Genomic DNA, 18,037 nt, shown 5'->3' with positions numbered 1-18,037 from the left:
GAATATTGTGTGCAATTCTGGTCTCCTTCCTATCGGAAAGATGTTGTGAAACTTGAAAGGGTTCAGAAAAGATTTACAAGCATGTTGCCAGGGTTGGAGGATTTGAGCTATAGGGAGAGGTTGAACAGGCTGGGGCTATTTTCCCTGGAGTGTCAGAGGCTGAGGGGTGATCTTATAGAGGTTTACAAAATTATGAGGGGTATGGATAGGGTAAATAGGCAATGTCTTTTCCCTGGTTTGGGGTGTCCAGAACTAGAGGGCATAGGTTTAGGGTGAGAGGAGAAAGATATAAAAGAGACCTAAGGGCCAACCTTTTCACACAGAGAGTGGTATATGTATGGAATGAGCTGCCAGAGGAAGTGGTGGAGGAAGTGTACAATTGCAACATTTAAGACACATTTGGATGGGTATATGAATAGGAAGGGTTTGGAGGGATATGGGCCGGGTGCAGGCAGGTGGGACTAGATTGGGTTGGGGTATCTGGTCGGTATGGACGGGTTGCACAGAAGGGTCTGTTTCCATGCTGTACATCTCTATGACTCTGACTCTAACACTGTTGACATCTTTTGAGTGTCCGTACTGCTATTGGAAGCTGTGCTATACCTTAACTAATTCCTTTGTTCGGAAGGGTTATTACAAGCGGACCCCAGCCTACGTGCCCATACGGAAGCGGGACCGACTGGGCTGCTTCCCAGTTGTCATGGTCCACTCCACGATGCTGATCGACCTCCGTAAAGAGGCCTCCAAGCAACTGGCGTTTTACCCTCCACACCCAGATTACACCTGGTCTTTCGACGACATCATTGTCTTTGCTTTCTCATGCCGACAAGCAGGTGAGTAACAGGATGCAGTCGTTGGGGGCGTACGTGTGCGTAGATACATTGTAGTTGTGCACGATACGGTTTGTTGGGACATGTCTAAGAACTAGCAATAAATGCTGGGTGAGTCCGCATTGCCGATGCTGACCATGGGTGAATTTAAAAAAAAAAAAGGATAATGTCTTCTGGTCATAGACTATCTCGCTAAGGAAACAAAGTATCTGCATCTACCTTGTCAAATCCACTTAGAATCTTCTACGTTTCAATAAGTTTGCCCCTCATTTTTCTAAACTCCAATGAGTGTAGGCCCAACCTGCTCAATATCCTATAAGGTAGAATGAGCCTAGTTGAACCTTCCCTGGACTGCCTCTAATGTCAATATATCTTTCCTTCAATAAGGGGACTAAAACTGTCCATAGTTAAAGGAGAGGCAGTAATCTAGAATCTGACATGTTCTGGAGAACGTTGGTTTAAATCCCACCACAGTCGATGGTGAAATTTGAATTCACCCAATCAAAATCTGGAATTAAAAGTTAACCTAATGATGACCAGGTAACCACTGTCAATTGGTGCAAACATCCATCTGGTTCCTTCCTTTAGGGAGGGAATCTGCCATCCTCACCTGGTCTGACCTACATGTGAGTCTAAACTCACGGCAATGTTGGCTCACAAATGCCTTCTGGACAATTAGTGATGGACAATAGTGCTGGCCTTACCAATGATGCTCAGATCCCATGAATGATTAAGCAAAATAGTATTCCAGCTGTGGCCTTAGAGTAAATAATGTATACACAATATACATTATACACAAATCTTTTGTGTTCCTTTGGGAGAAGGTGATGACTATTGCCTTTGACCTGCATAATGTCTGACTCGAAGGCCTGTGCTTAACAGTAAAGAGACCCATCTGAGGACATTATGTTGCAGCTGCTAGACATGCCAGTGAGCTTGGATTTCAGACGAAGACTGGAACAGGGCAAGACTGTTTAGCACCCTTAGCCTGCTGTGTCGTTCAGTAAGATCATGGCTGATATGCATCTTCACTTTTTCTGGGGATCAGAATTCTACAGTCGCTGTGAGAGGGAATCTGTCCTCATCTCTGCCTCTTAGAGATCTCTCTTTTAATACAGAAATGGGGAGCAATATTTTGTCCCAAGTTCGTTAGCCTCTAAATTTCTCTTCCCCCAGAGAGGCAGTGGAGTCTGGACCTTTGAATTGATTCAGTGCTGAGTTTGATAGATTTTTGATAGATATAGGGGATAGGGAGCAGGGAGCAAAGTGGAGTTGAGACCACAAATTGATCCATTTTGATCTGATCAAATGGTGCAGTGGGCTTGAAAGGCTAACCACTTTTCCTATGTTTCTGTCTGACTTCCCTTGCGTTCCATTCTCGGTATCCTTCCTCTCCTTGCTTTTGCAAAAATCAGTGACTGGCAGTTCTGGAGTTTCTGTTTGAACCCACACCCCACCCCTCAGCTGCTTCCAGGCAGAGAGCAAGAAAGCTCGCTGTTCACAAAGTGGTTACTGCGTTTCCTCAGATGCCGGGACTTTGAAAGAACTGTGTTGGCTGTAACGTTCTTTGGAATTGTCTGAGATCATGGACAGCTAAATAAATACAAGGTGCTGTTTGTACAACATGTTGTCACGTCATGAATCTCCAAAGTGACAATGTCCACTGACCATCTGTGTGTGTGTCTTGTATTGACCAAGTGTATGATACTGACTGGTGTAGTTTGTAGATTAGACACAGTTGCAATAATGCAGATGCTTTGCTTTCTGTTTCAGAGGTCCAGATGTATATCTGTAATAAGGAACGTTATGGGTTCCTGCAGGTGCCACTGAAGTTGACCAGCACCATGCAGGATGAGATGGATAGCTTCACTCATGTCCATTTGGAGATTATGGGTAAGTGATGCAGTTTTTCTTTTGTTTTCAATCATAGAATCCCTACAATGTGGAAGCACGCATTTGACCCATTGAGTCCACACCAACCCTCCGAAGGGCATCCCACCCCACCCCATCCCTGTAACCCTTCATTTCCCATGGTTATCTCACCTAGCCTATACATCCGTCAACACAATGGGCAATTTAGTATGGCCAGTACACCTAACCTGCACATCTTTGGTCTGTGAGAGGAAACTGGAGTACCGGGAGGAAACCCCACTCAGACACAGAGAATGTGTAAACTCCTCACAGGCAGTCTCCCGAGGGTGGAATTGAACGTGGGTCCCTGGCACAGTGGGGCAGTAGTGCTAACCACTGAGTCACCATGCCACCCCAACCACTTTGGCGGAACGAGTGTCAGCTTTTGGGGATCTTACTCTCTCTGGCCGCTCTGTGATTGACTTGTATGTTGCCAGCTATTCGTCAGATCAGGGAAACTTGAACATGCAAACATCCAGGAACATGAGACAGACAATAAGTATCCTCTGTGGGTGACCCACTAAAGGCAAGAGGTGCAAGGGAAGAAAAGGAGAACATTGTATGCGAGGAATGGAATGTTGCAATTTGGAACGGCCTGCTTGAAAAGGCAGCAGAAGGAAATTCGATAGTCGTTTTAAATGGGAGTTGGATAAATGCTGATGGAGGAAAATGTTGCTGGTTTATGAGGATGGCGTGAGACTAGTGGAATGGCTCTTTCAAAATGCCAACATTGGCTGGATACCCAGCTCCTGTTCACTGTATAGACAGTTTGTGTGTGCACATTCCGTCTCAGAGATATCCAGTGGTGAATCCTCCATGTTCTCACACACTGTTTGTGTTTCAGTGAACCACCCTCCCATGGAGCCTTCCAAATACTTGTCTGTGGCACCAAAGTACCCCGATAAGATGGGCTTCGATGAGGTACGTTTGTTATTTGAACTTGCTGTTGGAGTGTGGGAAGGCCAATGGTTTGCCCATCTCTTAACCGCTGCGGGTTGCTGGGCCACTTCAGAGAGTGGTTAAGAATCAACCACATTCTTGTGTGTTTGGAGTCACATGTAGTCTCGAGTGAGTAAGCTGTTCGCCAAGGTCACCATGACTGAGACCAGCTTTATTGCTTGAATTTACATTCCAGTAGCTGCCATAAGATTTGAACCCATGGACCCAAAGCATTAGATTGAGCCTCTTGCTTACTTCTCCAATGTCGTTGCCACCACACCCTCTTCCACTAGTTAGGTGCAAGGTGATGATCTTTAAAGGAACATTGATGTATATTCATACCAGGAAAATGTTACAACATTGCAACTCTTGTACTGTTTGGCAGAGGTCTCAGGACAGCTTGAATTGCCTTCCATTGTTGGATAAGGATCCTTTTGTTTTGCTGTGTCGGCTTTATAGCTTAGAAGACTGCAGAGTCAGGGAGGCAGCAGCTTAGCATTAATATCACTGGCCTGATAATTCAGAGACCCAGGTTAATGTCCTGGTGCCGTGGGGCCAAATGCCACCCTGAATTCATAAAATCTAGTATTATATGGTTAATTTCCAATGGTGACTGTAAAACTATCAAAAGATCAACATTAAGAGCCCATCTAATTCACTAGCCTTGAAAAAAGAAAAGTCAGCATCTTTTCTTGATCTAACCTAAGTGTGACTCCAGACCCACAGCAATGTGGTTGACTCTTGACTGCCCTCTGAATTGGCCCAGCTGGCCATTCAGTTCAAAAGGGCAACCAGGGATGGAGGATAGGTGCTGGCCTGGCCCGTGACAATCACATCCCATGAAAGAATACTCGTGCACATGTATACATGTCTTATTGGAAGATACCTGAACTTAACGTTCATCTTTAAGCATTTTTTGCAATTTTATCTCCTAGATTTTTCTGATCAACTTGAAACGCCGTCCAGATAGGAGAATGCGAATGCTTAATTCGCTGCATGAGCAGGAGATTGCATGCAAAGTAATTGATGCTGTTGATGGAAGGTAACAGAGTTACAAGCCATAGCTTACACACTGCATAGAGATAAGGTTATGGTCCTATCCTGTTTGTCTAAAATGTGCGTGCCATCTTAGACTGTTGTGCACAGATTTGGTCTTCGTCTTACAGGAACTGATATAGAGGCAAGGCAGGTGAGAGATGAGGAGGAATTTCTTCTCTCTCACAATGGCGTATAGAATTCCCTGCTCAGAGAGCCTTGGAATTTCAGACGTTGAGTCTAACTGGTAGATATGAAAGATATAAAGTGATGTGAGAAAACTGCAGGACAAAGGCGTTGAGGTAGAAAGATTAGCCATGATCTAATGGCAAAGCAGGCTTCCTGAGCCACATGAAACCCCTTCTATTTTCTATGTACTGCATTCTATCCTGTATTATACCCCGACCATTATTACCTGACAATCAGTTGCAGCTAATCAGTTGAAACCTTTTGAGCTTTCTGCTAGTGTTGCAGACCCAGTGGTGCAGCCCTTAGGAAAGAAGGGATTTACAGGCAGACCAATCAGTCTGGATAGAATCATAGAAGCTCTATAATATGGAATCAGGTCATTCAGCCCATCGAATCTTCACTGGTCCTCCAAAGAGCAGCCCACACAAACCTACTCCCCCACCCTATCCCTGTAACTATGCATGGCTAATCCACATGGCCTGCACATCCCGAGACACTATGGATAATTTAACATGGCCAATCCACCTAACCTGTACATCTTTGGAATGTGGGAGGAAACCCATGCCAACACAAGGAGAATGTGCAAACTCCACACGAGCAGTTACCCAAGGATGCAATCGAATTTGGGTCACTGGTGTGTGAGGCTGCAGTACTAACCACTGAGCCACCATGCTGCCCAGAGAGGTAAGTGAGGGACATCTTGAGAGAATAGGATAAGACCTGTTAGAACCTCAACTTCCTCCCTTTCCTGAAATGAGTTCTCCTCTTCCATGCTGCTCATTTTTCGGCTTTGACCTCCTCATGTGGGTAAAGTGCAGAAAATTGGTGCTAGGTTAGAAAATGAGAGGAGGGGCTGAATGCATTTAATTTTCTTTCTTTCTTGAATTAGCTGGTTGGTGTTGGCCTCGTGAAATGTGCTCATACTTTCCCCATGACTCATACCTACAGGGCTTTCAACAGCACCCAGATAAAGGCGCTTGGTATCAATATGATGCCAAATTATGAAGATCCTTACTCGGGCCGGCCTTTGACCAAAGGGGAGATGGGCTGTTTTCTCAGTCACTACAATGTCTGGAAAGAGGTAAGGAGCTGCAGTGTTAGGTGAGCGACTTGGGAGTTTGATTCAATCAGCTGGGACTGACCTGTACAACAATAATAGGGATAGGAGCAGAGGCCCAGGAATGGGGGTTTTGAGTTATAAGGAGAGACTGGAAAGACTGGGTTTTTTTTTTATTGGAGTGGAGGAGATTGAGGAGTGACTGTGTAAAGGTTTGTAAAATCATGAGAGGCATAGATAAGGTGATTAGCAAAGATCTTTTCCCTAGGGTGGGAGAGTTCAAAACTAGGGGATTCTTTGACTTGAGTATAGCTAGAAAAAAGAAGACAAATCTTATCAAGGCTTTTCATCTTGCACTCATTAGGACATTTGGCAAGAAATGCTAAAGTAAACATTATACAGTCAGAAGCAAAGTGCTGATTGATTGGCAGGTACACCCTGTAAGGTAGAATAGTTGCCCTGGAGAATGCAGCAGTTTCTGATGACTATAAAGTTTGATTTTTCTTTTAAACTGGTACTCGATAAATTGTCAAAGTGCATGCAAGATGAGATGGTTTTCCTCCATGATACTCAATAATAGAAAAGTTGTAGATTAGATTCCCTACAGGCCATTCAGCCCAACCAGTCCACACTGACCCTCTGAAGAGTAACCCACCCAGACCCATTTTCCTCTGACTAGTGCACCTAACACTATGGGCAATTTAGTATGGCCGATTCACCTGACCTGCCCATCTTTTGAGTGTGGGAGGAAACCGGAGCACCTGGAAGAAACCCACTCAGACACTGGGACAATGTGCAAATTCCACACAGACAGTCGCCTGAGGCTGGAATCAAACCTGGAACCCTGGTGCTGTGAGGCAGCAGTGCTAACCACTGAGCCACCGTGCCGCCCTGTAAATAAGCCTTAATCCCCAGTTACATACCAGATGTTTCTTGCTATGTTAATGTTGCTAATATTATGTTCCTCAACAGTCTGCTCAATTCCTTAATGCTTTGAAAAGTCAAAACTTTTTCAACACATAGACATCAGTTGACTCGAGTCAGTTTTTCCATATAGCTCTGGCTGAGGATCTGCATGAACTATAAAAACATTTTCAAAAGTGGGTGAACTCTTTATAAATTGCTGGCTAGGTTGTGATTTTGGAATTTGTTTACGGCAACATACTGTGGAAGTGATGTTGGACCACTGGGGTAAAATGGAACCAGGTTAGAATGGTACTAGGGTTGAGGATCTTCCATTATAGTGACAAGCTAAAGATATTCAGTGTTTTCCTTTGAGCAGAGAAAGGCTAATATGCCCTGGGGTACAGTTCCTGTGGGCACAACACCTCTCCCCGAGCTATGAGTACCCTTTCTTCCTAGGGTATAGACTGTATGGATATCTAACATTCAGTGAGCTACAGGTTTCAGGGCACTGGCACTCCTGGGGTACAAGTCCCATGAATGTGCCACTTTCCCTAAGTATGGACATTCACTTTCCCAGGATTAGAAGATACTCCAGCTCAACATTCCCTGGAGCATAGGCATCCACTTTCCCTATGGTAGCAGCCATTATACTCTGCCGCGGGTACAGGCAGAGGCCAGCTCTCCCTGGCTTATGGGTGCCCATTTCTTGCGGTCTAGGTCCCAAAGGCACCCAGTCTTGCTGAGGTACTTGTCCCATGGGCATTAACCTAGATCCACGTGGTAGAACTCCTGAAAATTGAGCACCTCCTAGCTTTGTCGTGTTTAGTTTCTGGCTCTCGTGGCCCTCACTTTGTTCCTTTGATTCTCTGTAGATTGTCGACCGAGGATTGCAGACCTCTGTGGTCATTGAAGATGATCTACGGTTCGAGATCTTCTTCAAGCGGAGACTGAAATATTTGATGAAGGAAGTGGAGAAGGTAGCACTCGACTGGGATCTGATGTGAGTGAGCGGAAAGAACATCCCAATCTGGTTCGCCTTTAGCCCTACATTTGTAATGCACTACATGCCACAGTCCATCTGTGCCAGACATCCCATAATCCTGGCAGTGTTGTGGTGGTTGGTGGCAGAGGATGCACAGTTAGAACATAGCTCTCATATCGCTATTAATAAGCATTGTGTGTTCTGGGGGCTGGGTAACACCACCCTGTGAGCATCTCCGAGAATCCATGATATCCCTACAGTGTGGAAACAGGTTATTCAGCCCAACAAGTCCACACTGACTCTCCAAAGAGCATCCCACCCAGACCCAATCCCCTACCCTACTCCTATAACCTTGCATTTCCCATGGTTAATCCACCTAAACGTGCACATCTTTGGACTGTGGGAGGAAACAAGAGAACCTGAAGGAGACCTACACAGACATGGGGAGAATGTGCAAACTCCACACAGACAGTCACCTGAGGAATTGAGCCTGTGTCCCTGGTATTGTGAGGCAGCAGTGATAACCACTGAGCCACCATGCCACTCTATCCTTAACACTTGTTAAAAATAAGAGTAAAAGCTGCCACCATCTGCTTCGTGCAATTAAAGATGGCCAATAAGTGCAGGTTTGATGTGACTACCCAGGTCTTATGTGCTATTTCTGCCTTCGATTCCCAGATTGTAACTGGAATTGTCAGTTGTTGCCAGTTCTGTTAATAACTGTGTGGGCAGTTTGACATAATTAGAATGTGTTTACAGGTCCTATAGCAGAATAAGCAGAAGTATAATTTTGGGCAGCAATTGAGGTGCTGGTTAAGCCATTAGTGGTAGGACTGGCCATTGTTGGTGGTCGCATTCAAAACTGAATAAAGTTTGCCTGTGCAGGGTTTTTGTGGGCATTTGATGAGTGTTACAATCTACACTCCACACAAAAACCATGCAGCACTGTCAAAGGTTCCAGCTGTGGCTCAGGGAATAGCACAATCTTCTCTGAGCCAGAAGGCCATGAGTTCAATTCCTAATCCGTTTAAGTGCATAATCCTGATTGACGCCGAGGATGTTCTGTTTTTCGGATAAGTACCCATCTTTTTTTTAAGATGACTTAGTGTGGAAACAGGTCCTTCGGCCCAACAAGTCCACACCAACCCGTAACCCACCCAGACCTATTCCCCCACATTTACCCCTTCACCTAACACTACAGGCAATTTAGCATGGCCAATTCACCTAACCTGCACATTTTTGGATTGTGGGAGGAAACCGGAGCACCCGGAGGAAACCCACGCAGGCACGGGGAGAATGTGCAAACTCCAGACAGATTCGCCTGAGGCGGGAATTGAACCCGGATCTCTGGCGCTGTGAGGCAGCAGTGCTAACCACTGTGCCACCGTGCCACCCATCTGTTCCCTCAGCTGGATGTGAATGACTGTGGCGCTGTTTAAAGGACAGTAGAGAAGTTCTTTCTCACTTATCCCTCAATTGAGACCCAAAAAAAGAGATTGTACTTTTTTTTATCACCTCATCGCTGTGTGTGAGGCCATGTTGTGAGCCCATGCCTGCTAGCTCAGAGGTAGGGACACAACTACTGCACTGCGAGAGCCCTGAGGCACAAATATTAGCCAAGAACCCCCCCCCAAAGAAGATTCACTTGCTGATCTTTGGTAAGAGGCCATTGGATCTTTTACGTTCAGTTGAGTATGGCATCTCAAAGGCAGCACATTCATTAATACATTCATTAATTCCCTCAATACTGCACTGGAATGGCAGCCTGGATTTGCTGCTTAACTCTCATGGGCCTGACCTGATTCAGAGAAATACTGCTATCCATTAACGAACCTTGCCCAATTTCCTTTGCTGTTTATCTTTAAGTTCATCTTCCTGTTTCCATTCCTCTGCTCAAATGAAGACACAGGATTGCAGATGCTGCATTTTAAAATAAATCATTCATGAGATGTGGGTGTGGCTAGGCCAGACCAGCATTTTTGCCCAGCCCTAATTGCCCAGAAGGCAGTTAAGTGTCAAACACATATGTGTGGGTCTGGGTCTTTATGACTATCAGCAATAGTTGCCCGTTGCCATTAGGGTAGCTCCCGATTCCAGATTCTTTTATTGAATTCAAATTTCGCCATCTACCGTGTTGAAATTTGAACCCAAGTTCCTGAACCATTGGCCTGGAGGTCTGGGTTGCTCGTCCGGTGACATTACCACTACCCCACCGTCTTGCCTCCATATCTGAAATAAAATCAGAACATGCTGGAGAAACTCGGCAGGTTTGGCAGCATTCATGGAGCAAAGCAGTCAACTTTGAGTTTGATGTGACCCTTCAGGACATTAACTCTGTTTCTCTCTCCACAGATGATGAGTTTCTCCTGCTTCTGTGATTTCTGTTTTTAGTCCTTTTTTTAATACATTAGCTTTTCTTTTTGATCTGTTCCTTCATCTGGGTCTTGATCTTGTCTAAGCTATCTCGTTTAGCTTATCCCAAAGATCCCACATTTTGTTACATGTTTGCCCCGCAGTATTTTGGAATTTATCCTCCCTTTTGCTTTCAGCTCCTGCACCACCACCTCTCCCTAACAAAACCCCCCTCCTCCGTTTCTACTTCCTGCAGCTACATTGGCCGAAAGCGGATGCAAGTGGATCACCCAGAAAAGTCAGTGCCTGGGGTCCGGAATTTGGTCGAGGCTGATTACTCCTATTGGACTCTCGGATATGTCCTCTCACTCCAAGGAGCACAGAAGCTCATTGATGCCAAGCCATTCACCAAGATGTTACCTGTGGATGAATTTCTGCCCGTGATGTATAACAAGCACCCAGTGTATGTACCGTGAGCGCTCAGACTGGTCTGTTGCTGAAGTATCCATTGGCTGAGGGCTGTGTGAAAGAGACAGTGATTGTCTTGTGGCATGAATAGGTTATAGATTAAAAGGGGGTTAAGCTCCTCCCTCTTTCTTTTTGGGTAAAATACTGGATTTTTAATTTGAAACTTGATAACCTGAAGTTGAAGGATCAGTTTATTCAGTTAACTGGCCTTTTGTTCAAAGTACATAAGAAATAAGAGTAGGAGTAAACTGCTCACCATAAACCTTTAATACCTTTACTGTTCAAAGGTCTATCTATCGTTGCCTTAATAACATCCAACAAGATAGCCTCAACTGCTCCACTGGGCAAGGAATTCCACAGATTCACAACCCTTTGGGTGAAGGTGTCCCTCATCAACTCAGTCCTAAATCTGCTCCTCGTTATTTTGTTTCACCTGCTAGTGGAAACAACCTCCCTGCTTCTATCTTATCCATTCCTTTCATAGGTTTGTGTATCTGTAAGATGCCCCCTCATTCGTCTAAATTTTAATAAGTACAGGCCCAGTCTACTCAATCTCTCCTCATAAACTAACCCCCTCAATTCCAGATTCGACCTAGTGAACCTCCTCTAGGGCCAGTACATCCTTTCTCAAGTAAGGAGACCAAAATTGTACACTGTACATGTGAAAATGAATAATGCCAACAGTGTAGGTTTGATACCTACTCTACCTGAGGTAGACCTATCATCTAACTTCCTTGTCTGCCCTCTGATTAATGCCAAAACAGTGTCCCTGGGTTCTATATAACATGTTAAAGAAACTATTCTTCGTGATATGTGGGCACAAATGGTAAGGCCAGGATTGGTTGTCCATCTCTAATTACTCTTGAACTGAGGGGCTTGGGCCATTTCAAAGGGCAATTAATGGTCAACCACATTGCTATTAGTCTGAAGGCACATGTAGGTCAGGCTAGTTGAGGATAACAGACCTTCCCTAAGGTGAACAAGATATGAGCTTGTGAATTGGGAGCTGAAGTAGGCTTCTCGAGCCTAGGCTTTCCTAGTTATCGTGGTTATTAAGATTGTCAATTGGTTTCACAATATGACGCACTTGTGTGGAATGGAAGCAAGTGCGACGTGTATTAAATTATATTAATGGAACACGTATTAATACATATGGCTCTGTGTTTTGCTGACTGACAGAACTACGCATGTACTGCACCCGTTTCAACTCAACAAATAGGTGACAAACATTTGCTGGTTCATTTCTCAGGCCAATGCCCTGACCAGTTTGAATTTGCCTGCCTGATTTAAAATATAAAAAGCCTGGTAGTTAATGTCATCAGCATTAATGGGTACACCTAGTACAACAATGGCCTCTATCCTTTGACAGACTATCAGAATACACGCGTTTGTAAAAAGCCTGTAAAGCTGACAAAATTAAGCAAACTAAAACTTAAATGTAAAATCCACCCTCTTCTAACCATCTTGTATAAACGTTGTGTGACAGTTTTGCAGAGATCTGGGTACAGTGCCTATAGAATATTGCAATCCATTGAAGTCATTAAGGATAGACATGGTGGTCTCGGAGAGGGCAGTGTGTTGGTATGAATGGATTAAAATGAAGGCAGGCTGCTTAGACTTGGTTTGTATTCCCTTGGATTTAGATAATTGAGCCTATCCAGTGGCAGACTTCAAGATGATTAATGTTCATCGGGTAGATGGAAAGGAGTCCAGAACAAAGGACCGAAACCTCAAAAGTAGATCTCAACTATTTGGAGTGATGTTGGGAAGCATTTTAGGGTGGCAATCTGGAATCCTATCCCCAAAATATAGTTGAGAGTGGGGGGAGTGACTTGGTATTTACAAAACTGAGTTTTGTTTGATGTGAGCAGGAACCCTATGATGGGGAGATAAAGCTCAGATCAAATCAGCTATGATCTACCTGGACAGTGGGACATATTCAGTGTAGTGAATGGGCACATCCTATGTTGTCTCAGAATGTATCTGAATGACCTTATTATTGCGTTTGAATCAGTTGCATTTAAAGTCAGTTCTCAGCTCCTGCCTTGTGTTTTCTAGTGAAACTGTCAGCTTTCCGTTTCTCCATTAGGTCTGAGTACATGGATCACTTTGAGAACCGTAACCTGAGGGCTTTCTCTGCGGAACCGCTCCTCATCTACCCGACGCATTACACAGGTGACCCAGGCTATGTGAGCGACACAGAGACCTCCACGGTCTGGGACAACGAGAAGCTGAAGACGGACTGGGACCGCGCCAAGTCACAGAAGACCAAGGAACAGGCAAAAATCCGGGAAGCAGCACAGAATCTGGACATGTCGCATTCTCCCATTGACTCCGCCTCCAGAGATGAACTGTGACCCATGGGTTTGTAGCAGAGTTCAATGACAGTTTGTAGCCGGGGAGTCTGGAATAAACGGGGACAGGGATGTGACCCGTACTTGATTGAGTTGAAATGACTTCTGAGCCCCAGCTACGCTCAGTGCTGTCCTTCACTGTGGTTTTCAGGGTAACTGGGCGGAGCGGTTGTGCTGACTAACCATTAATTGTTGATTAACTTTGCAATGTGCCTCAGTGTATATTAATAGTTAGGACTACACCATCCACCTCAAAAGGACTGCATACCTCACAGGGCCACTGCTACAAATGAGTTGCATGTTTCCGTGTTTAATTTAGCAGAGTAGGTCTGCAACCTGGGCAGTAACACCATGTATATTGACTCAACAGCCTTTTGTACACTCAGCCAAGTATTCAGTTGTGTTGAGGGATGTCAAACAGTGAGTGTGTCTTGGGCATCTGTCTCAATACCACCCACTTTGTGCTACTGTCCGTAAGGTGTATTTCTACCAAGCTGTCTTGACATTCTGTTTATACTCCAGATGTAATACAATATCATAAAATGTATTTTTGTTACAGCTATTTCACCCTTTAATTATCATTTACAGGTGGATCTTCCTCTCCCTGAGTTTATTGTGCTTTGGGTTTTCGCTTCCTACGCATTTTAGTGATTGATTGCCTCGAGATCTCATTGTCCTCTTTCAGAGCCTTGACACCAACATGACAGATTACTGTAGCCACAGGAGCAGGCACTCTGGGCAATGAATTGGCTAGGAAATTAGCCAGATCTCCTGTTCTTTAAACCACCATCCTCACCGGCCCAGGTTTGGCCACAGTGTAGAGGAACACATGAACGTTATGTATGAATGTGAACTCAGTGGCCTGATGCTGTGATTATGGCCTGAAAGTAATTGGGAGTGAAGTGTCGAATGGCATTGTTTATTTTACTGATGACGGAACAGGTTTGAGGGGCTGAATGGCTTCTTCCAGTTCCTGTGTTCTCCAGACCTGGATTATCAACATGGTTAGTACTTAAAGTGAATAGAAATGTTGAGAATGTCCCTAACATTGTTTGTAAGCTGGGACTGTTCCATGTTTGAAGAGCATGGATTCCACTTTTGTTTTCAAGTTCATTTTTATTCTGGGCAAGAATAGAGAAAATGTGTAACAAAATTGCAGAGATGGTTAACGCCCAGCCCATTCAGTATTTTACTCTTGCTTCTAAAGTCAGAACTGCTACTGGGGTGTTATGTAGCCAACGGGTAGCTACTATCATTTCAACAACAGTGTCTGCTACATTTATTACAAATCTCTTGGCATCTCCATCTGACGCGAATCCAAGACTTTCAAATTCCTGGATCCAGCTGCTCTTTAAATTTAATGCACTCCCTTGTTGCCATGGGGATAACAGATGGCCAGAGCATGAGTCAGTTTTACATCTGTTCCTCTGTGTTTCCACCCATCCCGGATCTCCTAAATTAAACCGTTTCTTTTCCATAGGAATAGTCTAGACTATAGGCCCACAATTATTCAGCCGTTGTCTCTTGGAAGGATTGAGTCTTCATCTCCTAAGCCACTACATGTTGCTTGTATATGACAAGGTATTGCAAGTTAAGGGAACGTTCCATATACTCCTTAACCCCAGTACATTGACCTGAAGTATCACTGGTGCATTTAGCTAGTGACAAAGGTCAGTAAACCCATTCCATACTGTTGCTGTCATGTACTCATTACTTTTTGTAGCTGTGTAGCTTCTTTTCTGAGTTATCTCTTGAGCTTAGCCTTTTTACTTCCCTTGCTGGCCCCCTTCCTGCTGCCTCCCCCTACCTCTCCATTTTTGTGTATTCTTTATATTTGCTCAGTGCAGCGTGCAACTGTATAATCCAAGCTGTTCATTTTTCTTGGCTCTAGTCCATCTCCCACTGCCCTCTAGTCAGTTGCAAGGTTTTAACATCATATTCTGCCATATCTGGATTCTTGGTGTAGTGCTTCCTGAGCCTTTCCGAGACTTGAAAAGTCTCCCGGTGTCCTCTGTAAGAACTGAGAGAGCAACAGCCTGTTCAAGCAGGAGCCCAGCTTGGTCCAAACTTGTAACTTGGTCCAAATGCCATGAAGGAGTTGAAAATGAAGACTGAAGATTAGTGTCGAAGAGTCTGGTGCTGGAAAAGCACAGCCGGTCAGGCAGCATCCGAGGACCACACTCTTCGACTCCGAAATCCATGAAGGCAGTTAGAGCCTTTGTTGCAACCTCAATATTTTCGCTCTCAGCCCAGCTCAGACTCCTGAGCCCTACTTTGGGATGCCCTGCCTTAGCCTCTCCAGATGTTCCTCCAAATTCTCCCTCAGTTTAACCCAGCAGTACCTGCTGAAGTCACCGAGTGGGGACTAAGCCCACAAACTTTGCCCCCAGAAGGAAAGCCTGATCAACTGAGCCAACAGTGAAATCATTTGGGATAATGGATAAAGTTTAACATTTAGAATTTCCACAAGGCTTTCCCATCGTTGAGGATGATACACTAAAACTCCAAATATTCTGGTGGACTGTGGCACAGAAGTAGGCCATTTGGCCCAACCAGCCCGTTCTGAGAGAGTTCCTGTGAACTGAACTGGATTGACAAATATTCATGGCCACCTTCCTGCCATCCACCCTCTCGGAACCCGGTACGGATGGTATTGCAAGAGTACTGGGGAGCAGCAGCAGCAGCACTCTGTCAATATCCAGAAAGATAACTGAAACCAGCAACCTTCGCCCTGTCCCTTCACCTTCTTGGCCTTGAACATGCACACACTGAGCTGACGCAAGGCCCTTGTTGAAGACATGGATTTCTGATCTAAATCTTGGGATTTCCCTTTAATTTTCCACGCACTGCCTCCTTTGCTGGAATCCTGTGTATCTCTAACTTGGACTATGCATGGTAATTGAGGTACATTCAAAACACCAGGTGCCTTGAACCTTTTACAGTTATACAGCACTTGTTTACAGTTGATCATCATCTCCCTGTTTTTACCCAGTTGTATATTTTTGTCCACCTCACTCTCCGCTCTGAGCTCCTGATTCCTCTGCCCTTCCTGTTTTGGTGCTACAAAACTGACTGAAGCTGTGTTGGATTTCTGAGTATTGATTGTAATTAGAAACTCTGGTGCTCCCAACATGGGTCATTCCACTCGTTTTACCTCTCCCACACCGACATTCTTTTTTTTTTTGAATCCTCTGCCCAAATGATGCAGGTCCTGAATCTACCCCAGCTGGAACGTGACTGAACCCAGTGCCATTGGCACCAATCAAAATCTAAAAGGGCTGTTAATCGACTGAGCCAAACCCCACCTCATGGGAAAGGGAAACTATGTTGCTAGACAACTGAGTTGTAGCTGGAGTTATGATGGTAGAGTGGTGGTGGTGCTCAAATTCTTGACTGCCCAGAGATCTCTTTTGCCCCTACTGCCTGCTGTTGACGTATGCTTGAAGAGCTTGCAGTTTGATACTCAACCTGTCTGGCCATGTTATGAGCTTCCTTGCTTGGCTGTCAACCGTTAGAGTGGTACTCAAACCTGGAGGCAGGAGTGCAATCAGCTGCAACACCAGATGACTTACTCTGGTATCACTTCTCCAATTAAAGTGCCTGTTGCTTTCTACTGTACAGCTATGGGGCTATAGCCTAGGAAGGATCAGTGATTTCGAGAGGAGGGATGGGGAAGAATTGAGGAGTGATGTTTCTACAGCTGTCTTCCCTGACTGAGAGTCCAGCAGTGCCTTTCCAAATCAACTCCTCTGCTCTCTCGTCCTCCCTCTCTGTAATTTGACAAAAGTTGATTATGGATCAGCATTGATGATATAAATTAAATGACATGGGTATGTGGTTTCGAACTACCTGATGTTTAATTGCTGCCAATTGTACAACAAAAGAACGTCAAAACGTGCAAAAAGAGGTTTTTTTGTAAAATGGACAAGGCTGCCAGCGATGAACACCAGTCTGACAGCGAGATGGCAGATTTACCCCGACACATCCGGTATTCTAGCAATACCGAGGAATTTTACAAGTTATTTAATATTTCACATTTTGTGTTTATATCTATGTTTACTTTGCAATTTACAATAAAGATTTTATACAAATGCGACTACTTCACTTTCTGAATATTTGTTCTATGTTTAAGGGGAGGGGCCGGAGGTTTAGTTTTTACCCAGGGAGCCTGGAGCTCCCTGCCTTAAGGGTGGTAGAGGCAGAAACCTTCAATTTTCGAAAAGTATTTAGGTGTGCATTTGAGATGGAAGGCAATACAAGGTTATGGGCTAAGTGCTAGAAATGAGTTTAGAATAGTTATGTGGTTGTTTTTGACTGGCACAGATTTGCTGTAGACCTCAATGACTGTGTTGAGGACGTTACCCCAGTCCACCAGTGTATTTGTTAAGACAGGGCCCAAGAACCATGTACCACCTAGTCGTGCAGTGTGTCCTTCAGCTGTCAACTAGAGGCCGCTGCAGCACTTGTCCATGAAGTGGGTAGGTATTATAGCATTAGGGCAGTGGAACCTATCCAGTCATCTAGTATCAGTACCACTTGGTATAAATGCTGGGCCAAATGGCATGAGTGCTGTACTTGGAGTGCTCCAAGTCATCAAAGATCCAGACCAGAACAAGCTCAGTGGCACTTGGATACAATCATAGAACATAGAACATTACAGCGCAGTACAGGCCCTTCGGCCCTCGATGTTGCGCCACCCTGTCATAATAATCTGAAGCCCATCCCACCTACACTATTCCATGTACGTCCATATGCCTGTCCAATGGCGACTTAAATGCACTTAAACTTGGCGAATCTACCACCATTGCAGGCAAAGCATTCCATACCCTTACTACTCTCTGAGTAAAGAAACCACCTCTGACATCTGTCTTATACCTATCTCCCCTCACTTTAAAGTGTGTCCCCTCGTGTTTTGCCGTCCCCATACTTGGAAAAAGGCTCTCCCTGTCCACCCTATCTAACCCTCTGATTATCTTGTATGTCTCTATTAAGTCACCTCTCAACCTTCTTCTCT

General features: G+C 44.7%; 1 protein-coding gene across 1 annotated transcript in view; it reads left to right on the top strand.

Moving 5' to 3' along the window:
• Window positions 1-17,131, top strand: part of colgalt1b (collagen beta(1-O)galactosyltransferase 1b) — a 55,572-nt gene extending 38,441 nt beyond the window's left edge. The window contains exons 5-12 of the mRNA XM_043694710.1: window positions 629-833; window positions 2,604-2,723; window positions 3,586-3,662; window positions 4,616-4,722; window positions 5,853-5,985; window positions 7,740-7,867; window positions 10,458-10,664; window positions 12,759-17,131. Of these exons, the coding sequence (XP_043550645.1) occupies window positions 629-833; window positions 2,604-2,723; window positions 3,586-3,662; window positions 4,616-4,722; window positions 5,853-5,985; window positions 7,740-7,867; window positions 10,458-10,664; window positions 12,759-13,026 (1,245 nt within the window). The 3' untranslated portion in view covers window positions 13,027-17,131. The remainder of the gene's footprint in view (window positions 1-628; window positions 834-2,603; window positions 2,724-3,585; window positions 3,663-4,615; window positions 4,723-5,852; window positions 5,986-7,739; window positions 7,868-10,457; window positions 10,665-12,758) is intronic.
• Window positions 17,132-18,037: the final 906 nt, after the last annotated feature.

The sequence above is a fragment of the Chiloscyllium plagiosum genome, chromosome 8 (assembly GCF_004010195.1).
Source record: "Chiloscyllium plagiosum isolate BGI_BamShark_2017 chromosome 8, ASM401019v2, whole genome shotgun sequence".
Lineage (NCBI taxonomy): Eukaryota > Metazoa > Chordata > Chondrichthyes > Orectolobiformes > Hemiscylliidae > Chiloscyllium > Chiloscyllium plagiosum.
This window is presented reverse-complemented; position numbering and strand designations above follow the sequence as displayed.